The 23,252-nt window shown below is 49.6% G+C and overlaps 2 protein-coding genes across 5 annotated transcripts in view; both read right to left on the reverse strand.

Annotated features, from left to right (window-relative positions):
- The window catches only part of ISA3 (isoamylase 3), a 242,360-nt gene that overhangs the window by 24,099 nt on the left and 195,009 nt on the right, over positions 1-23,252 (reverse strand). The window lies entirely within an intron of this gene.
- Positions 2,615-6,421, reverse strand: LOC147636285 (uncharacterized). Its single transcript, XM_086801729.1, has 2 exons — positions 4,529-6,421; positions 2,615-4,470 (listed from the first exon to the last, which is right to left on the reverse strand). The coding sequence occupies exons 1-2, from the start codon at positions 4,932-4,934 to the stop codon at positions 2,741-2,743; spliced, it is 2,136 nt and encodes a 711-aa protein (XP_086657855.1). The 5' UTR covers positions 4,935-6,421; the 3' UTR covers positions 2,615-2,740.

The following is a 23,252-nucleotide window of genomic DNA, read 5'->3' on the forward strand; positions in this document are numbered from 1 at the left end:
AGTACTCACCATGGAGGACATTGAGGATATCCGCCATCGACCGATGAGAGACATCTTTGGATAGTGATGTGTATGATGCTTACCTTTATTGCTGGAGTTTTCCTCCCAGATGTTATCCATTAGGAGCTCCTAGTACCGTACTTTTCCTCATAGTTGTTTCAGTTTCAGTTAGTTGTTTAGTTGTTTTTAGCTTTTCTTACACAGACATTGTATCAGATCCACCAATTGTTGTAACCTTTTTGGTCTCATAGGTCATTTTGGCCTTCTGAAGACGTTAATATATCATTTCATTTCATTTCATTTCTACTCATGAAGAAATGGAAGATCTCTAGCTCCTGTGTCTCTGCGAAGGCTCGCCTTTTGCGGCGAGTAAGTCTCCTCATCTCTCTCCTCGACTCCTGCTCTATGATGGCTCCCAAGGCTCTCTGTATGCGGAGCCGTGAGTATAGGGCTTTGCACTCGTCATCATACCATCTGTTCTGGTGGGAAGCTCTGTAATACAGCCGTGTAGGAGTGATGCCAACTGGGCTGTAATGGTATCCATAGGTGCCAGGGGATCCATGAGTAGGAGCCCATCCTCTCCTCTGCCAGTGTATATGAAGTAGATGGTAGTGTGTAGCGTCGGGATGTGGGGGGCTGGTGATACTGGTGATCCGGCTAGTGAAAATGCCAAGTATGTATGATCTGCCCCAATAGGATGAGGTGGGATGGAGAATGAGGTGACAAGCTGTGATGCCTCCAAAGACCCCATAATGTGGTCTACCACCGTGCCTCCGGTCCGTGTATGACCCCCATGTGGGAAGCATGTCAGCCAACATCCTGTTATAAATAACGAGACGATGCCTGGCTCCCAACTCTAGTAAGTGGTCCCCATAATGTCCTCTGTTTGGTCCAGTGTCCTCTGATGCCCGACTAGCCCCTATCTCCTCTGGATCCACAGGGTGGAGGATCTCCATGTCATCATAGTCATACACCTCACACTGTCTGCTCTATGTGTGGGCATTGAAGTCACCCATAAGAAATACTTCCCCTATTGTAGAATAATGCATAATCTCCTCTGACAGACAAGTGTATGGCGAGGCTCCTGTCTCCTCCTCCTGTGGCATGTCCTATGTACTGACATAGGAGGATCCTGATGGAGGAAAGTGACATAGGGCTATGTATATAACCCTGTCCTGTGAGAGCTGTAAGCTGATCCACATGTATTTGGCCTCTGGATCCTGTGCTACCACTCTCAGTCTCCCCTCTAGCTCCTGTGTGAATAGAACTGCTACTCCTCCCGACCCTCTCGAGGTACCCTGGCGTGTGGTCCTCCTATATGTTGACTCCCACTGGAATCCATCTACTCGAGGTAGACCTCTCTGGGCTCTGATGTGTCTCTGTCAGAAGTATGATGGCTCTCCTCACCATAACATGCTCCAGTCGTCTAGGCTGCACCCATAGTGAACCATTACAGTTCCATAGTGCCATGTGTATCTCTGTCAGTGGCCTGGTCTGTGTCCCATAGGCCCCAAACCGCTAATCCATGGGCTGGCCATCAATGATGACCCGACCATCTCGATAGAAGGCCTTCTTGCCTTCTCTCCTCGCATGTAAGACTCGTGGCATGCAAGCTCTCCTATGCTCTAGCTGCATCCTCGTGAGATGATCATCCAAGAAAATAGAGCTCCCTCTAAGCCTCGTAGTATGACCCTCTTCCTCATGAAGGCGACCCTCTCCGTCTCTCCTGCAAACTGAAGGATGAGGGCTCGCTTGCGTGTTGAGTCTTTCCCGGCTCTCCATGCTTTGGTGAAGGGGAGAGGGTCCTCTTCCTTGTAGCCTAGCTTCATGCATAGAAGCTGTCCATCTTTCTCGGAAGTGGAGTTGGGTGTCTCGGCTATACCTGTGACTCGAATGTTGAGGCGGCGGGCATGCCTCATCTTCTCCTCCTCAATGGTGGTGTGAATGATTTGATGTTCTCCCCTTTGAGTCTCCTCCATCACTTCTTTACGGATGTTCTTCTTCACCACCTCAACCCATCCTGATCGAGTTTTCCCTCCATGTCCTTTGTGATCTCCTTGGAGATCTCTTCTTTGATGGCCGTGAGAGTGTTTTCATTGATCTCCCCTTCTTCCTTCTCGGTGTTCTTGACGGCTACCAGTTCCACTTTCAATGCACTCACCTCCTCCTTGAGTGCTATGTTCTCTTGTTCAAGGTTAGTGACCCGTGCTTCAAGGGCCATGATGTACTGGTGTAGTTTGTTCTCCACCTCATTGAGGTTGGAACTGGATGTCTTCTTGTTCTCCTTGATTAGTGCCTTCATTGCCGTCTCGAGGGCCTCAAGTTTCTCTTGGAGACTCGGGGCCATTCCTCGAGATTACTCTGCAGCCCTTCCCACAGGCAGGGAGGAGAGAGAGAGAAAGAAAGAAAGAAAGAAAGATTTTATTAACGTCTTCCAAAAGACCGAACTCGGCCTATGAGACAAATCGGAGTACCTGTATGGGGTATCCTCTGTCATCCCAACAAAATGGAGAGAGAGAGAGAAAGAAAGAAAGAAAGATTTTATTAACGTCTTCCAAAAGACCGAACTCGGCCTATGAGACAAATCGGAGTACATGTATGGGGTATCCTCTCTCATCCCAACAAAATGAAAAAGTACTGAATAAAAAAGCTGAATCTGGGTGTGCAGGGGATGGAGCTCTATTACTAGGAGAATGCAAAGCTATATGCATGGAGTATACAATCATGATATGCAACCTAGCTAGCTCCATCTTGTACCATACTGGGGGTATAAAATGGTATACATCAGTGAAGGGGGTGTCCACAGCTCCCTGAAGAACATGCCTGGGTGTGCTCTGAAGCGAGCCAGTCGCTCCGCACCCTCTCTGTGAAACTGAGCTCTGATCTCTGTCATCTCTCTCTGGTATAGGCGTGGTGTCCGAAAGCCAGGTGTCCTCTGTCTCCTGCGGGCTCTAAGTGTCTCTGCTCTCTGGAGAGTAATTCCCTGCCGTGTAGGGGCTGGGAGGGGTATGGATCTCTGAAAAAATGTAGTAATCTGTGTCTGTCGCCCCCCCTCTGGAGCTGTCTGAGCCTGTAATAATGTCTCTCTGTGGCGCTGTATGTCTAGAATGTATCTCCCCAGTATGCGCTGGTCTGCTGCCTCAAAGATCTGGCGTAGGGAATGTGGCTCTCTGAATAAAATGGGATATCTCTCTCTGATGGCTGTATATGCTCTGCATCTGCATACATAATGCTCCTCACTCTCCACCTCCTCTCTGCACAATCTGCATACCCTCTCCTCTCGGGGGATCCGTGCTGCTCTGCCAGTCTCAATCTCCAATCGGTGTGGTGAAACTCTGAGCTGACCAATAGCCACTCGGGAGCCGTGTGGTAAAAAGCCCTCCATGTATCTAGGCCTCTCTATAAATCCATCATCAGTGATACTCATGAAGTGATCTCTGTAGTATAGCATCTTCGGTGGAAGAGGCTGTGTAGGCGATATCCATGTCTCTCGTGTATAGAGCTGCCATAGATCCTGTCTCAATACTCTGTTCCTCTCACTATGAGAGAGACGGATATGTGGTGCATCCCTGTCATACTGGAATGGTGGTAGATGATCCATGTCTAGGCCATGCTGTGAGAACCAATGTGTGACCTGTGCATACCATGATCCTCTGTCTCCTGCCTCAGCCAACTGTCTAGATGCCTGAAAAGCTCTGTATGATAATCTGTCCTGTGGCATCTCTCTGAATCTGTCTAGCAGGCATATAGTCTGAAATATGGCCTCTACCATCATAGGAGGCGCAGCAAACTCTGCTCGGATAATGTCATGAGGTACTGACGGTTTGCTGCGTATCATGCGTGCCATCATGAGGGCCTGTGGTCTCTCTATCTGTGTCCACCAATGGGTAGCAAGGCCTGGCGCCCATACTGCTGCTCCATACATCAATGCCGGTGTGACTAATGTGTCAAATAGCCACCCCTTCGTCCGGGGCTCCTGAAAATGCGCCTGGTGGCACTGTCTCTCTAGCATAGCCAATGCTGCATATCCCCGTGTCAATCTAGCTCTGGCTGCTGAACCCATGGTAAAGCGTGTGGCTGCTGCAGAGAAGGTAACCCCTAGGTACACGTATGATGTCACCACCTCCACCTGGCATCCTGCGAGAGTGAATGTCAGCTGACTCCTTCCCTGTCTCGATGTATGAAAGACCATAACCTTGGTTTTCCCAAGGTTCACAGTAAGACCCCTCTGTGTGCAGAAATCATGGAGTGCATGTAGATGCTGCTGTAGACCAACTGGGGACTCAGACACTAATACAATATCATCAGCATAGAGCATAATATGTACTGAGGTACCTGCTAAATCAACTCCATCTCCGCCTCCCCGTGTAATGAAGTCAGCCACCTCATCAATGTATAACCCAAATAGCGTGGGGGAAAGTGGGCATCCTTGCTTCACACCAATGGTGCTAGCAATAGTCTCGGACATACCTCCTGGACATCTGCTATTGCTTCACACCAATGGTGCTAGCAATAGTCTCGGACATACCTCCTGGACATCTGACTCGCCCAAAAACCTGCTCATATAATGCATAGATGCCCCATGTCATATCTGCTGGTATGCCAAGAGACTGCAGGCGCTGAAAGAGCCTCTCTCGTGGTACTGTGTCAAATGCCTTGCGGAAATCCACAAAGCAGCAATAGAGCTTTCTCTTCCTCACTCTGGCGTGATCAATCATACATCTCAAAGTGAATACATGGTCAGTGGTAGAGAAAGCTCTCCTGAAGCCTGCCTGCCCTGATGAGCGTAAACCTGCTCGCTCAGCATATAAGCTAAGCTCCTGCTCCAGCACTGCACCATAGAGTTTGGCCAGCACGTGGCCAACCATAACCGTCCTGTAGTTGCTCGGATCGAGCATATCCCCTGTTTTGTGAATCGGCACAATGGTGTGCATCGTCCACTCCGCAGGCAAACCCTCTGCTAGTGCCCTGTTAAACAGGTGTGCAAGAAAAGGAGTTAAGAATCTACTGCATATATGAGATGCTCACCCTGCAGGCCCATATGGTCGGCGGCCCGTCCATGCTGTAGGCGGCGGATAGCTTCCTGTACCATCGAGTGGGTAAAGAAGCTAGCTGTGGTAGGTCGAGGCTCCTGTGGCTGAGGTATAGGTGGCTGCTGTGGGGCATGGTATAGACACTCTGCATATGTGTGCCATGTCTGTGGGTCTGCAATAGGTGTCGGGGTCCGGGGCTCTCTGAAGTGCCGCCATGAGACAGGGCTATCTCTACTCATGAAGAAATGAAAGATCTCTAGCTCCTGTATCTCTGCGAAGGCCCGCCTTTTGCGGCGAGTAAGTCTCCTCATCTCCGTCCTCGACTCCTGCTCTGTGATGGCTCCCAAGGCTCTCTGTATGCGGAGTCGTGAGTATAGGGCTCTGCACTCGTCATCATACCATCTGTTCTGGGGCATAGTCCCAGGTCTCGCAGGCTCTCCTGAGTGTACACGATGTGGGAAGCTCTGTAATGCAGCCGTGTGTAGGAGTGATGCGAGCTGGGCTGTAATGGTATCCATAGATGCCAGGGGATCCATGAGTAGGAGCCCATCCTCTACTCTGCCAGTGTATATGTCTGCCATGTCATGTGTGAAGTAGATGGTAGTGTGTGGCGTCGGTATGTGGGGGGCTGGTGATACTGGTGATCCGGCTAGTGAAAATGCCAAGTATGTATGATCTGCCCCAATAGGATGAGGTGGAATGGAGAATGAGGTGACAAGCTGTGATGCCTCCAAAGACCCCATAATGTAGTCTACCACCGTGCCTCCGGTCCGTGTATGACCCCCATGTGGGAAGCATGTCAGCCCTCCTGATCCCGGCCACTGTAGCATCCCGTTATAAATAACGAGACGATGCCTGGCTCCCAACTCTAGTAAGTGGTCCCCATAATGTTCTCTGTCTGGTCCAGTGTCCTCTGATGCCCGACTAGCCCCTATCTCCTCTGGATCCACAGGGTGGAGGATCTCCATGTCATCATAGTCATACACCTCACACTGTCTGCTCTGTGTGTGGGCATTGAAGTCGCCCGTAAGAAATACTTCCCCTAGTGTAGAATAATGCATAATCTCCTCTGACAGACAAGTGTATGGCGAGGCTCCTATCTCCTCCTCCTGTGGCATGTCCTCTGTAATGACATAGGAGGATCCTGATGGAGAAAAGTAACATAGAGCTATGTATATAACCCTGTCCTGTGAGAGCTGTAAGCTGATCCACATGTATCTGGCCTCTGGATCCTGTGCTACCACTCTCAGTCTCCCCTGTAGCTCTCGTCTGAATAGGACCGCTACTCCCCCCGACCCTCTCGAGGTACCCTGGCGTGTGGTCCTCCTGTATGCTGACTCCCACTGGAATCCCTCTACTCGAGGTAGCCCTCTCTCTGGGCTCTGATGTGTCTCTGTCAGAAGTATGATGTCTCTCCCCACCATAACATGCTCCAGTCGTCCAGGCTGCACCCATAGTGAACCATTACAGTTCCATACTGCTATGTGTATCTCTGTCAGTGGCCTGGTCTGTGTCCCATAGGCCCCAAACCGCTAATCCATGGGCCGGCCATCAATGATGACCCGACCATCTCGATAGAAGGCCTTCTTGCCTTCTCTCCTTGCGTGTAAGACTCGTGGCATGCAAGTTCTCCTATGCTCAAGCTGCATCCTCGTGAGATCATCATCCAAGAAAATAGGAGCTCCCTCTAAACCCCGTAGTATAACCCTCTTCCTCATGAAGGTGACCCTCTCCGTCTCTCCTGCAAACTGTAGGATGAGGGCTCGCTTGCGTGTTGAGTCTTTCCCGGCTCTCCATGCTTTGGTGAAGGGGAGAGGGTGCTCTTCCTTGTAGCCGAGCTTCATGCATAGAAGCTGTCCATCTTTCTCGGGAGTGGAGTCGGGTGTCTCGGCTATACCTGTGACTCGAATGTTGAGGCGGCGGGCATGCCTCATCTTCTCCTCCTCAATGGTGGTGTGAATGATTTGGTTTTCTTCCCTTTGAGTTTCCTCTCTCACTTCTTTACGGATGTTCTTCTTCACCACCTCGACCCATCCTGACTGCTTGGCTTCGAGCTTTCCTTCCATGTCCTTTGTGATCTCCTTGGAGATCTCTTCTTTGATGGCCGTGAGAGTGTTGTCATTGATCTCCCCTTCTTCCTTCTCAGCATTCTTGATGGCTACCATTTCCACTTTCACTGCACTCACCTCCTCCTTGAGTGCCGTGTTCTCTTGTTCGAGGTTTGTGACCCGTGCTTCGAGAGCTATGATGTGCTTGTGTAGTTTGTTTTCCACCTCATTGAGGTTGGAATCGGATGTCTTCTTGTTCTCCTTGATTAATGCCTTCATTGCCATCTCGAGGGCCTCGAGTTTCTCTTGGAGACTCGGGGCCATTCCTCCAAATCACTCTGCAGTCCTTCCCACAGGCAGGGAGGAGAGAGAGAGAGAGAGTTATGTTTCTGCCTTGGGGGCCTGAGCAAGGTGGGTGGGGAAAGGCGGCCAGCAAGGCGAAAATGGCGAACTGGCGGGGCAGAGAGGCGAACTGACGCCTAGGGCAGAAAGGCGAAAATGGCGAACTGGCGGGGGCCAGCAAGGCGAAAATGGCGAACTGGCGGGGCAGAGAGGCGAACTGACGCCTAGGGCAGAAAGGCGAAAATGGCGAACTGGCGGGGGCAGAGAGGCGAACTGACGCCTAGGCCGGAAAGGCGAAAATGGCGAGAGAGAGTTATGTTGCTGCCTTGGGGGCCTGAGGAAGGGTGGGTGGAGAAAGGGGGGCACAAGACCTACTGGACAGGCACACGGGCTAGCATAGCGCCAGCGGGCAGCGAGGCGGAGGGGCTGCGGCAGTAGCGAACAGCAAGCGGCGAACAGAGAGAGGGCAAGAGAGAGATGGCGGGGTGTGTTGGGCACAACAGGTGAGGCGAAACAGAGGGTGATGGGCAGTGGGCGCACAGGGAGAGAGATATTAAGTGTCTACTAAAGAAAGGGCCGGTGGGGGGGAGGGAAGCGAACGGAAAATGGGGCGAACAGGGGGGTGACCAAGAGGGAAGCGAACAGAATGTGGAGCGAACAGGGGGGAAGCGAACATAATGTGGAGCAAACAGGGGACGACTAGAAGCGAGGGGCGAATAGAAGCGAAGCGAATAGGGGGGCGACCAGAAGCGAGGGGCGAGCTCGAGAGAGAGAGAGAGAGGAGAGGAGGCGAGGGGCTGGCGGGGAGGAGGAGGGCGGGGCGCAGGGGCTGGCGGGAGGCGAGAGAGAGAGAGAGAGAAAGAAAGAAAGAAAGAAAGAAAGAAAGAAAGAAAGATTTTATTCCAAAAGACCGAACTCGGCCTATGAGACAAATCAGTGTACCTGTGTGGGGTATCCTCTGTCATCCCAACAAAATGAAAAAGTACTGAACTAAAAAGCTGAATCTGGGTGTGCAATAAGTACAATGAGTGGGGGAGGGGATGGAGCTCTACTACTAGGAGAATGCAAAGCTATATGCATGGAGTATACAATCATGATATGCAACCTAGCTAGCTCCATCCTGTACCATACTGGGAAATGAAATGTTATATTAACGTCTTCAAAAGGCCAAAGTGACCTATGAGACCAAAGTTACAACCATGTGACATCTGATACACTGTCTGGAAAAGAAAAGAAAGAATTGAAGGTAAGTATCTAGCCCTACAATACATCAGCAGGGAGCATCCGGAAGCAGCAACTAGGGAGAGTGGGAAGCTAATGCTACTAGTCAAAATGGGGTACATGAGTACATGGATATATGAATACATGAATACACGAATTATTAACGTTTACTAAAGACCCAAATGATCTCTAAGACCAAAAGGATGATACCTATGATCCATGTGAAGTGGATGTCAAAAACGCAAAGAACTATTTAGGTCCTTGTGTGTAAATGTAGTAATAGACATGGAGAGCTCAAATTTCCATGGCAAAGTAAAGCACCGAGATGTCCACCTCCTGTGGTGGTGCCTCCCTAAGGTGTCATAGGATGTCTCGAATCTGGAGCTGACGGGTGGAGATTCTAAATCTCTCAGGGCAAGGGCATTTGGCTCTCTGGAGGGAGGCTGCCCAATCTTTGATGACTCAGCAGGTGCAAGTAGCCAAAACCTCCTGGATTGATCATGGGGCCCAATCTACCAATTTTGTCCCATATGCCCTGTATGGCTAGTCAGTGCCTGGGTAAGTACTGGCAGCTCTATCTGCCGCTGGGGATTGAAGAAATCTGTCGTGGAGGCCTGAGTAAACTCTTGCTGGCCTCTCCTCTGTGTATGGTCACATCAATGTCTCTCGATGTCTAGTAAGTACATTCCCAAGCATCTCTTATCAGTGTAGTGCATCACCCGAGCAAGAGGGCCAAATTCATCTCTGAAAAGGTAATGAAACCTCCCCCATATCTCCTAATTCACTGGACATATAAACAAGTAATGTCCCTCTGCCCATTAACTAACGTACACTTCCAAAACTGCCCCATGAAGTTTGGCAAATGTGTGACCATAGTCCAGTAGTTATTGGGGTCCAAGGGGTCTCCTGCTTTGAGAATAAGGACTATGGTATGGCTGGTCAATGAGGGGGGGGGGGGGGAGCTTCACAAAGAGAACTACTAAAGAGGTGAGCTAGGAGAGAAGTCGGGGCTCTACACTCATAAGTGCTCTGTGTGGAATGCTCTACCTTTGTGAAGCTTTAATAGGGATTTTTTGATGGTTGATGTGGTGGAGGTTGGATGATAATGGGCATGGGATATGTGATATGTCAAGTAGGGACTGGTTTCGGACATCATAAAGCCTCGTGCATAGGACCGGTGATAGGTATGTTGGGCTTCTTGTCCCCGCGAAGGTTCACCAAGCATCGGAATGTCCTTACTCAGAAAGAGGCGGTACAACTTGTTCCTGCATTGAGCCAAAACTGTGTGCTTCTTCCTTCCGATAAGGGGGTGGCAGGACCTTTTTGCATCTCACATGCAGAGATCCGGCCATCTATTCTTTCTCGGAGGAGGTGAAGCCATGTGGCTTTGCACTCGTCATCGTACCACCCATGATGACGCTTTCAGCCAACTCATGCTGACTCATGGAGGATAGATGTGAGCTGTGAAGTGAGGGTGCAGACTGGGACGGAGAGATCAAGTATCGAAAGGGATTGGTCCAAATGAGCTTTGTACATGTGGTTGAGGTCATGGTGGTGAAAGTGGACTCAAGTGAAAGTAGCAATGGGAGGTGTGGGGGGTGGAAGCAGGAATGGACCAGAGATAGTGAAAGCCAAGTTTGTGTCATCAGCCTCATCATCGATAGCCATCTAGATAGCCAAATTTGTGTGATCAGCCTCATCATCGATAACCCTCTAGGTACACCTCTGGATGGAGGGACCATGGCGGACGCAAGCCTGGCCCATGGTACATGGATCCTCCTCAAGTCAATGGGAGCCTTCTGTGGCCTCTTCTTTGACCAGACCAACTATTGATCCACATTGCCCCTATCCCCAGTGCTCGATAACGCCAAATCCCTCGAGCCAAAGAGGTCGCCCAACTCCATTGCAACTATGGGCAAGAGTCCACTGCCACATATCAACATCTCACGATTTCAACTCCTCAAGAAAAGGGACGTTGAGGAAGACATCCTCTTTTTGCCTCCATCTAGGCATAGAGAGCTCTGTCTTCACCCCTTAGCAAAGGAGCATTCCAATGTGACAATGGACGAGCTAGTGCACCCACATCGGGGAGTTGCATTGCAGCTCGAAAGCAAGACCCAATGACACATGATTCGGCAGAGGCTAAGGTAAGCTCTTGCCTTGAACAATGTGTTAAGGACCATAACCTTGGTTTTTCCCAAATTGACTGAAAGGTATCTCTCCCTGCAAAATTTGTCCAATGCATCTGAGTGTTTCTACAAACCCTTGGCTAAATCTGAGATGAAGACAATGTCAATAGCATATACCAACATGTGGAGGGAATAGAAGAGAGAAAATGTTGTAGACTGAGGGATGTGTGACATTTGCGGTATAGACTGATCAGGCACATCATACAATTGTCGTGCATAAGCTTCCTAGAGGCTAGAGGGTCTGTGATTCTTCAAACCCATTTACAACCAAGATTACACCTCTTAAAAGTGGGCTCTACACCCTCACGCACCAAAAAAGTGCAAATTCACTTCCTATTGAAGCCATTGGGGAAGATCTGGTGATGAAGAAGATGACAAAGAAGAAGTGAAAAAAACTCCCATGCCATCGAATTGTTCCTAAAAAGCTCTCAAACAACTTCGATTCCAATGTAAGGATCACAATGTCCAAAGCTCGTTCTGCTTTCTCTTATTCTTGTTCTGTTTATCGTTCTGAGGTCTGTTTTTAATATCTATAGCCACTTGTATTTAGCTTTCTTATTGAGAAAGACAACGAATGTGGCATGTAGCTCATTAACCAGCCATAAAGCCCCGGCATCTAGCTCATTGTCCAACCATTGAGCCCCTCAAACTTACCCCTGAGAAAGACATCTAGAGGCATCTAAAGACATAGCTAACATGTGCACTAAGGCCTGGAGTTCATACTACCATGAGACACTCTACCTGTGTCATCATAGGAAGTAGTCTTTGCTAGGCCACAAATCCAAGATTGGAGCTGTGTTAATAATTGACTTATATAGTCTTCCTATAAACCAAGAGCTATAATACACCTAATGCCTCTTTAAACCACTTGAACTCCCCTTTAGATGCCTTATCCCAAAACCCATGTCCTAGGTTAGACCTCTTAACCAGCCTCGGGTTGTATCCATGTTTCATGGATGTAAATTTGTCAATGTTATCTCTAATGAGCCTATTTAGTTCTTGCCTTATGGGTTGTCCACAATACTAAAATCGTAGTGGTTGACAAGAGCTTATCTTAGCTCGAAAATTTCATGGTCAAATTGCCACCTGAAGACAGGAGCGAGGACTGCCAAGGACCAAAAGCCCGAGCTTGGATACCATGTGAGCAGTCACAATAGCACGGCCATGTTAACCCAAGCCATCAAGATGAACATGCAACATACCACTAGGAGCCACCACCACAATCAGACAAGTCTAGGTAGTTTTGGGCTATGGCAGCATGCTCTCTCTCCGGATCACCAATATCACCAGCCCCCCACATACTGACGCCACACACTACCATCTACTTCACACATGACATGGCAGACATATACACTCGCAGAGTAGAGGATGGGCTCCTACTCATGGATTCCCTGGCACCTATGGATACCATTACAGCCAAGCTGGCATCACTCCTACACACGGCTGCATTATAGAGCTTCCCACATTGTGTCCACTCAGGAGAGCCTGCGAGATCTGGGACTCTGCCCCAGAACAGATGGTATGATGACGAGTGTAGAGCCCTATACTCACGGCTCCACATATAGAGAGCCTTGGGAGCCATCACAGAGCAGGAGTCAAGGAGAGAGATGAGGAGACTTACTCGCCGCAAAAGGCGGGCCTTCGCAGAGATACAAGAGCTAGAGATCTTCCATTTCTTCACGAACAGAGATAGCCCTATCTCATGGCGGCACTTCAGAGAGCCCCGAACACCGACACCCATTGCAGACCCACAGACATGGCACACATATGCAGAGCGCCTATACCACGCCCCACAGCAGCCACCTATACCTCAGCCACAGAAGCCTTGACCTACCACAGCTAGCTTCTTTACCCACTCGATGGTAAATGAAGCTATCCGCCACCTACAGCATGGACGGGCCGCCGACCATATGGGCCTACACGGTGAGCATCTCATATTTGCAGTAGATTCTTTGGCGCCTTTTCTTGCACACCTGTTTAACACGGCACTAGCAGAGGGTTTACCTGCGGAGTGGACGATGCACACCATTGTGCCGATCCACAAAACAGGGGATATGCTCGATCCGAGCAACTACAGGACGGTTATGGTTGGCCACGTGTTGGCCAAACTCTATGGTGCAGTGTTGGAGCAAGAGCTTAGCTTATATGCTGAGCGAGCAGGTTTACGCTCATCAGGGCAGGTAGGCTTCAGGAGAGCTTTCTCTACCATTGACCATGTATTCACTTTGAGATGTATAATTGATCAGGCCAGAGTGAGGAAGAGAAAGCTCTATTGCTGCTTTGTGGATTTCCACAAGGCATTTGACACAGTACCACGAGAGAGGCTCTTTCAGCGCCTGCAGTCTCTTGGCATACCAACAGATATGACATGGGACATCTATGCATTATATGAGCAGGTTTTTGGGCGAGTCAGATGCCCAGGAGGTATGTCCGAGACTATTGCTAGCACCATTGGTGTGAAGCAATGGATGCCCACTTTCCACCACTCTATTTGGGTTATACATTGATGAGGTGGTTGACTTCAATCACAAGGGAGCGGAGATGGAGTTGATCTAGCAGGTACCTCAGTACATATTATGCTTTATGCTGATGATATTGTATTAGTGTCTGAGTCTCCAGGAGGTCTACAGTAGCATCTACATGCACTCGATGATTTCTGCACACAGAGGGGTCTTACTATAAACCTTGGGAAAACTAAGGTTATGGTCTTTCATACATCGAGACAGGGCAGGAGTCAGCTGACATTCACTCTCGCAGGACGCCAGGTGGAGGTGGTGACATCATACGTGTACCTAGGGGTTACCTTCTCTGCAGCAGCAGCCACGCGCTTCACCATGGGTTCAGCAGCCAGAGCTAGATCGACACGGGGATATGCAGCATTGGCTATGCTAGAGAGACAGTGCCACCAGTCGCATTTTCAGGAGCCCTGGACGAAGGGGTGGCTATTTGACACATTAGTCACACCGGCACTGATGTATGGAGCAGTGGTATGGGTGATGTATGGAGCAGCGCTATGGGCGCCAGGCCTTGCTACCCATTGGTGGACACAGATAGAGAGACCATAGGCCTTCATGATGGCACGCATGATACACAACAAACCGTTAGTACCTCATGACATTATCCGAGGAGAGGCCCTATTCCAGACTATATGCCTGCTAGACAAATTCAGAGAGATGCCACAGGACAGATTGTCATACAGAGCTTTTGAGGCATCTAGATAGCTGGCTGAGGCAGGAGACAGAGGATCATCGTATGCACAGGTCGCACATTGGTTCTCATAGCATGGCCTAGACATGGATCATCTACCACCATTCCAGTATGACAAGGATGCACGACATATCCGTCTCTCTCATAGTGAGGGGAACAGAGTATTGAGAGAGGACCTATGGCAGCTCTATGCACGAGAGACATGAATATTGCCTACACAGCCTCTTCCACTGAAGATGCTGTACTACAGAGATCACTTCATGAGTATCACTGATGATGGATTTATAGAGAGGCCTAGATACATGGAGGCCTTTTTACCACACGGCTCCCGAGTACCTATTGGTCAGTTTAGAGTCTCATCACATCGATTGGAGATCGAGACTGGCAGAGCAGCACGGATCCCCTGAGAGGAGAGGGTATGCAGATTGTGCAGAGAGGAGGTGGAGAGTGAGGAGCATTATGTATGCAGATGCAGAGCATATACAGCCATCAGAGAGATATCCCATTTTATTAAGAGAGCCACATTCCCTACGCCAGCTCTTTGAGGCAGCAGACCAGCGCATATTGGGGAGATTCATTCTAGACATACAGCGTCACAGAGAGACATCATTACAGGCTCAGACAGCTCCAGAGGGGGGACGACAAACACATATTACTACATTTTTTCAGAGATCCACCCCACTCCCAGCCCCTACACAGCAAGGAATTACTCTCTAGAGAGCAGAGACACTCAGAGCCCGTAGGGGACAGAGGACACTTGGCTTTCGGACACCACGCCTATACCAGAGAGAGATGACAGAGATCAGAGCTCAGTTTCACAGAGAGGGTGCGGAGCGACTGGCTCGCTTCAGAGCAGACCCAGGCATGTTCTTCAGGGAGCTGTGGACACCCCCTTCATTGATGTATACCATTTTATACCCCTAGTATGGTACAGGATGGAGCTAGCTAGGTTGCATATCATTGATTGTATACTCCATGCATATAGCTTTGCATTCTCCTAGTAGTAGAGCTCCATCCCCTCCCCCACTCATTGTATTTATTGCACACCCAGATTCAGCTTTTTAGTTCAATACTTTTTCATTTTGTTGGGATGACAGAGGATACCCCACACAGGTACACTAATTTGTTTCATAGGCCGAGTTCGGTCTTTTGGAAGACGTTAATAAAATCTTTCTTTCTTTATTTCTTTCTTTCTTTCTCTCTATCAATGCCCAAAACATGGCTTCTTGAGAAAGATTGTGGCTCCTCGTACTGCTGAGCACCCCCCCTTCCTGCCTGCGCACCCGTGTGCCTCCTTCCAACCCTCTTGCCCGCGATTCACTACAATCCCCCCTCTGATCCTCGTACTGCTGCACACCTTCTCCTTCCAGACTTTCTGCCCATTCACCCTCTCTATGCACTTCTCCTCCTCCATCCCCTCATTGCTGCACACTTCTGCTCTTCTGCCTTCCAGCCCTTCCTCCTGCCCCTCCCGCTTTGTTGCCTGCGCCAGCATACGGAAAATTCTTATTGTGTTCAAGTTGGTCACCTGTCCCTTGATTGGCATTATGGCTTCTGCCCAAGCCAACCCTTCTCCACTCCCACATGTCATGAGAACTATCAATTTTTCATAAGACGAGCTTCTCATCCTCCAAAGTGACATCGACAATGAGATAAGGCTACTCTCATTGGGAGAGTCTATGGCTCTCACCCCACCCATTCGCAAGTTAGAGATTCGCTTTTGGCAGCCCTCCCTTCGGAACTCCCCTTTGGAACTCGCTGTGCACTTTCTTGATGCACATTTACTTGGATGATAATTCTTCAAAATTGATTTCAATTCTCTGGAAGCCACATCTCAGGCACTTTCCAGCAGCCCATTGCCCCCTGGCCCCTGGAAATTATTTTTCTTCGAGTACGGGGTGGACTTTGATCCTGTGGTAGAGGATCAGCGCCTTACTCCAATTTCTCTCAGCTTTCCCGCTCTTCTACGGGTTTTTTGGAAACTGTTGGCTTCCATAGGAGCTGCATTTGGTCAGGTCCTGAAAATACCTGTCCTTCTAGGGCTACCTCTGTCTACTTCTGCAGCGGTTACTGCCACCTCTGATGGAGTACCATGAGTTTATGTTCTTGTTCCTGACCCTTCCATTACTGATGGTTACATCTTGTTAGAAAGACCGGATGGCTCATATTTTTGACAGAGGAGGAGATTGCTGGCAGAGCAGATCAATGCCGTTTTTGCCATCAGCAGGGTCATCTTGCTAGATATTTTCCCAGTTCCAAAGGCTGCTTTAGGAGGCACCGTGGACATGCTCATTAGATGTCTCCCCCTACATCCACTCTTGCATCTCAGCATACTACACAGTGATGAGTGATGGCTAGGGATGGCACGTCCCCGGACCCCCATCCCTGCACTAGTGCCTGTGTACTCAATAGAACACTCTAACCCCTTTGCATCCCTGGCTACACATGATGATGGTTCTGCATAAGATGAGGATGCTTTGCGGTTGGGTTGTCACGGTGATGAGGATGCATTGCAGCTGAAATGTGATGATGATACATTACACTATGCATTGAAGTCGGATTGTAATGATGATGATACATTACACTCCCCTTCTCCCATTCTTCAGAAGGGAATGGATTTCTCCCCGGGATGGGAAGGAGAGGTGGACTGCTCCTTGGAGAAGTCCCCCTTCCTCACTTATGCGAGACACGTTCTCGCCTCGAAAGGGGGTCCTCCTTCATCAACCACAAGATCTGGTCACAACTTTCAGTCCTTGTCTTCATGATGACTGTCTCATGGAACATAGAGGGACTTGGTGTTGTTTTTCCACATCAATGAAAACAACTTATCAAGAACTAGCTTCACTCTGTAGTCACAGAAGGTCCCATGGAGATTTTACTCTTGCAAGAGAATAAACTCGATGCAAGACAATGTGGTAGATCTCGCAATTTATTATCCGGTCACACCTTTTGGTCGAGAGATGCAAGGACCAAAGGTGGTGTATGTATTTTAGTGCAAGCCCCTATCTTGCCTTGCATCATTGGTCAATGGTTTATTTTTGCCTGCTAAGCACAATGGATCATCATTATGCAAGATGGGAGACACTGGTATTCTGAACATGTATGCACCTAATCATAGAGGGGAGAGGATTTCCATTTGGAAGGTCCTCACTGATTTGCTGATCATTGGGGGTGACTAATATATGGTTGAGCAACCGGCAAACAAAAGAGGAGGACAAGTGGGTATGGTGCACCCACTTGGGAGGGAATCCTCAGAGAGGTTTATTCTCTCTATGCATGGCAGAGGTTGTTGTCTTGAGGATGATATTCAAGTCAGGAGGCCATCTTCTCTCTGCTTTTCTTGGTCTCATAGAAGCATTCTTAGACCGCTTCTATGTTGATGATTGGGTTCTTGACAGGGAAGGACATACACTCATAGCATCTGGCAATTCCAAATCTGATCATTGACAAAAGGTTTTATGTATTAGATATCTAGGATACCATGGCTGCACTCCTCATGTACGTATTCCTGAGCATTTCGACTCAGATGCATAGCTTTCGCAGTAGTTGCATGTATAGAGGTCTCATGACTTTTCTGATGGTCCAGGCACGGAGCCTTGGAAGAATTTCTTTAGGTTTCACATTTCCGGTGGTGGAGATTGGATGCTCACCTCACATTACATCTTTACTAAGGCAAAGTATGAGGCACCTTCCTCTCCACTTATAGCTGCCATTAACAGAGCCTGGAACAATATGAGACCTTTTTTGAGACAGAGGCTTCCTAGATCATAGGATGAGGCTGATAGACAGCCCATTATGTGGAATGACCTCATTAGAGATAGGTTTGGCAACCTTTGGGTGCGTCTGGATATATGCAATGGCCAGGCTAGGAGAGATGTGCATCGACGATATTACTTAGAAAACTTTTAAAAGTCTTCCTAAGGAATCGGAGACTTGAACAGATTGATCAAATTGATGCAGCTATATCTCATGAGTGGATTATTGACACCTTTCATGATCATCATCATCCTAGGTGGCTGAATGTTTTCTCTAGGATAGGAGTGCCATTACAGGTGTTAGCCTTGCTGGATTAGGATGAGTAGGCAGATCTTGTTTTTTATTATATCCAGCCAGGATGGAGATTGTTGAAATGTCACATGCAAAAGATTATTCTTGGCATTGCCCTTCATCCACTGAGAGTAGTTAGCATGTTGACCCTTCTCCTGATATTGCGACCCATGGGTCTTGGTGCTTATCAAATATGTTCATTTGGGATCCTAGTGAGTTATGCTAATGACATTGTCTTGATCTCCGATTCAGCCGAGGGCTTGCAGGAACACTTGGATGCACTGGACAGATTTTGTAGGAAGACTGACCTTTTGGTCAATTTAAGAAAAACCAAGGTTATGGTCTTCAACACATCTTATGTGGTCACCTCACAATCATCTTTCTTGCATAGAGAGGCCCCAGTGGAGATTGTGCAAAAGTATGTATACCTTGGGATCACTTTTATAAGTCCAAAGTTTTACATGACCACGGCTACCACCACTGACTGGGAATGCATTGATGAAGCCAATCCTATGAAGAGACAGCCTTTTTTCAGCTACATTGTCCGCAATGCCGGGCTCCTTTTACATGGACAGATTTAGGGGACTCCTACACTCAAGCTGCACTAGGAGAGTTATGACATCACTCCATTTGATTTAAAAGAGATTTTAGCATAGGCTTTGGCACTCATTTGATTTAAAAGAGATTTTAGCATAGGCTTTGGCACTCATACAGGAGGAGCCTGATCTCCCACTTCTTTTGGTTATTCTTACATGGTGGCCTCCCCATTACTCAATAGAGGGATATTTTTGGAGAAAACTGCACTTGGCCCAGATGCCTGATAGCTTCTGAGATAGTGCAACATTGCATATGGGGGTGTAAGCTCCTGAGAGGATTTGGGGCTCTATAGCTCTGCTTACGTGTAGATTAAGGAGAGAGACCATTTATGTTATACTTAGGGTGCTATCGCTTGGTTCACTTAGTCTGGTCCACGAATATTTTTTAAGGGCAAGGATCTGGGCACCGCCATAATGATATGTAGAGGTGTGGCCCAACGTTGCATGTACTAAATTCCTCATACATAGTAGAGACAACCCCTGCAGAGGATTGATACTACTTGGGAGTTGATTACCAGTATTAAAACTTGGAAGATTTGGAGGGCCAGATGCACAAAGGCTATTGAGGGAATTTAGATACATGACACTAAATGCATTTGTATTATATGGGGAGATATTATTCACACTCTTATGGCCACTTGGGTTCATATACAAGGACCATCCAGATCTACACAAGCAAAGAGCACTGTTTTCATGAGGGAGCGGGATCAAGAGATCTTTTTTTCACCGACCCCCACAGGACTCTCTTGGCACCTTTGTGCCCCATATAGGGTTGAGATCACCCTACATTTTGGGACGAGGTTTTTTTGTTTCAGCTTCCAGCTGTGATTTTGTATGGTCTATTCATACTTAATAGAAGTCTCCTTTTTGAAAAAAAAAACATGGATTCTCAAAAAAGTAGACCTTATAGACAAGAGGTAGCTGTGCACGAACAAGGTGATGAGGGTGTCACACTGATTTGTAACATTGATAAACATTGGTGAAGACTCCACAAGCAATACTTTTTTTTTTTCCGAGAAAAGATCCTTTCATTAGTTATATAAACAACGCTCGTAGGGCTACAAAAGATCGCTCCTGCTCATAAGAGAGACAGAGCAGTGAGTACAGCATGGCAGCCCGGGAGACTCTCCCTAGGTGCTGCAGAATACAAGCATCAATACAAAGGACTGAGAGGCTAAATCATACAATAGGGGGGGGAAAGAGCCAAACCGGTGGCCTGTAGTGCCAACGGGGGGATCCCGTGTGTAAGGTGTAGAAGGGGCCACAACGCCAAGTGGTGTGAAAGGCCTGGCGCCGTAAGATCGCCTCGTCCGAGTCACCCCGGATGCGGTCGTACTGTCCTCGCAGGGTGTGGATCAACTCCTGCCAAGTCCCCCGTACTGTCTCTGCTGGTGGCTCCAATCTCCCCTCAAAGGCCGTAAAGCAACGGGCCCTCCAAGTGAACCAGATGGTGAGGCTGCTGAGGAGCTCCCATCGTAAATCCCTCTCCTGTGTCCAGCTGGCGGACGAGAAATCCGGTGCCGGAACCAGGCGAGGCTGGCCCCTAATAAATCTCATGGCCTGACTGCCCTGCTCCATCTCATAGCCCATAGCAGGCCCTGACGAAGTCGACCAAGCAGCGGCACCCCACGTAAACATACCCTCTGGAGAGAGGGGAGCCAGAATACGCAGCATCCGCAGCCAAATCTGCTGCGCCTGAGGGCAATCCCAAAGGCAATGTCTCTGTGTCTCCAGAGGGTGGCCGCATCGGACGCAGGCCGCCGGAAGACCGCTGTAAACAAGCCAAGTGCCAACTGCTGAGCCCCTGTGGGCAACCAGCCACTGAAAAGTCGAGATCCTGCGGGCCTGTCGACTAGCCCAGAGCCGAGCCCAAAAATCCTCCAGGAACTCCTGTGAAAGTCCATGTAGCCGCCAATGCCCCGCTGCCGCTGGAGAGACCATCCTCCTCGCCGTCAAAATATGCCGTCCCAGCCGAACAGTATACTGGAAAAAGGTAATCTCTGTGGCCTCAAGGGATGCATAAGGATCATGCCACTCGTACTCCCCGGGGTCCCACTGTAGCCGGGCCAAGGGGCGCGCTGCATATGCTCATATGCGCCAATCCGGGAGTACATCAGCAGGGTCGGGGTCAATATGCCACTTCCGAGAAGCGGCGGCCACTACCCGAATCCTCTGAAAAGTGCACTCTGCAACCAAAGGCGACTCCACCTCTACTCGCTGGAGTCTGCCCTCATCCTGAATCTCATAGTAGAGGCAACTGCCATCCTCAGTGCAAGCTCTGACCGCAATCAGGATCTCCAACTGAGTAAAGGCTCCCATCCACCGTGGGGCCACTGGCTCGAGAGGCGTGAACCACTCCTCTGTGAGTGCCTCCTGGATATCATACCTCATAATCAACCCCCCTCTGAAGTGACTCAGCCTCTCCACCTGAATCTCCTCTGGGAGAGTGCAGAAGGCCTGCCAATCTCCAAAGCTACGAGCTGGGCCTGCCACTAAAGGCCCCAAGGCTAGACGAGGCTGAGAACCCAGCATATGACCCTGCTCTGTGCCAACCGCAGGGCTCCAGATGAGCGGCTGTCTAGCCCGCTCCTCAACACAAGAAGGAGGTCGCTGAGAGAGCCCCGGTCTCAGCAGCTCCCAAGCTCTCAGGATACTCAAAGCAAATCTGTCCTCCCATCCTCTACTGAGGCCTGTCCTCCTCATCTCTATGAAGATCCAGCGAATCTCTGGTGCCCAAGTGCCCCCTGCTGGGGGCGCCCGAGCCTGCAGCCGCTGCAAGAGGAGCTCTTTCCAAGGCTCAGCGCCTGGAAGCAACCCCCGAACAATAAGCTTCCCCACTACTCTGATCGACTGGATCTATAATGCCCAAACCTCCCTGAGCCAGCGGAAGTGTAATAACTGCCCATGCAACCTTTGCCCGAGCTGGCTGACCGTCCCGCCCAGACCACAAAATGTTCCTGATCAGCCTCTGTACCTGGCTGATGCAAGAGCTCGAGAAGATCCAGCAAGACGTAATGTACCACATGGTCGCTAACAGCACCTGATTTGCCACCACCACCCTCCCGGCCAAGGATAGTCGAGCTGTACTCCAATACAAAAGCTTCTTCCGAATGCTCAGAAGAAGCGGGGCAATCTGCTGCTCAGGTGACAAATCCAGGCCAATCTGGCATCCCAAATACCGCACTGCTGTGCCTGGAGGGATCCATCTAAAACCGGGGTCCGGGCTCCATGCCGGAGTAGGAGCACTACTGATCCAAAAGGCCACTGTCTTGCGCCAATTGATCAATGCTCCCGAGGCTGCACTAAAAACCTGGAGCGACTGCTCTGCCCAAAGAAGATTGGCCTCTTGGCCATGCAAAAATAAGCCCGTGTCGTCTGCAAACTCAGCATCAAGCAGGTCCTCCCCCCGGACTGGGAGCTGGAGTCCTCTCAAACCAACCTCCTCTGTTGTCAAATACATGCTCATAGCCTCCGCAAAGAAGAGAAAAGGAAAAGGAGCAAGGGGACACCCCTGACGGACCGATCTGGTCAACTCAAAACTCGGCCCCCGTCCTCCCGCAATCAACACCTGGCTGCGAGCTGTGGAGTACAGAGCCGCCACCCCTCTGATCCATCCTGGCTCAAAGCCCAAGCGAAGCATAGTGCCCTCTAAGAAACCCCAATCAACTCTATCGCATGCCTTCTCAAAATCGAGAAGCATCACGACCAAATCCTCGCCAAGAAATCTAGCTCGGGCCGTCGCCTCCCAGAAAGTGAAGATGTTGTCAAGGATACTGCGCTCCTTGACAAATCCTGTCTGAGTAGCATGAATCAACTCCCCAGGAAGGGCTGGATCCTCAAACTCAAGGCCTTTGCTAAGACCTTGTAGACAGTATTGAGGATCGTAATAGGCCTCCAATGCCGAATATCATCTGATACTCCCTCCCCCTTGGGGATAAGATAAATCAAGCCCTTTGAAAAGCTCTGCGGTATCACCCCAGTATCCAAAACATGCTGAAAGCCCCTGCGGAGGCCTGGCCCCAATAGGTCCCAATAGCGCATAAAAAAGGCCGGCGTCAATCCGTCCTCCCCTGGGCAACTATGTCGCGGCAGGACCCTCAAGGCCTCGGCAAGCTCAATCTCTGAAAGAGGCGCACCAAGAACTGAACGCATACGATCTGTGACCCTCCTCTGCACATGGGCCCACACAGTCTGTCTGCAAGCATCTCTGTCCTCAGTGGGCTGACTCTGCTGAAAGCAGGTCTCTATAAAATGCAGTGGCAATGGCTCTGATCTCCCCAGGCTCAGTAGCTACCGAACCATCCGGTCTACCAAGCTGACGGACTCCTGCCCGAGCATGGCGGGGTCCAGTGATCTCAAAGAACTCCCCAGTCATTCTATCACCAAGCTGCGTCCACTGAGAGGCCTGACGACGATAGTAAAACTCATGTCTCTGCTCCTCTGCCTCTCTAACCTCCTGGCGTGCCTGGTTCAGCTGTGACGCAAACCACTCACATGCAGGCTGCTGCTCCTGAAGGCGCTGAAGCGAGGCAAGGCTGCGTCTCAGCCGATGCTCCCGCTCGCGAATCT

Source organism: Cibotium barometz, chromosome 8 (genome assembly GCF_041138505.1).
Source record: "Cibotium barometz isolate CiBa-2024 chromosome 8, ASM4113850v1, whole genome shotgun sequence".
NCBI classification, from domain to species: domain Eukaryota; kingdom Viridiplantae; phylum Streptophyta; class Polypodiopsida; order Cyatheales; family Cibotiaceae; genus Cibotium; species Cibotium barometz.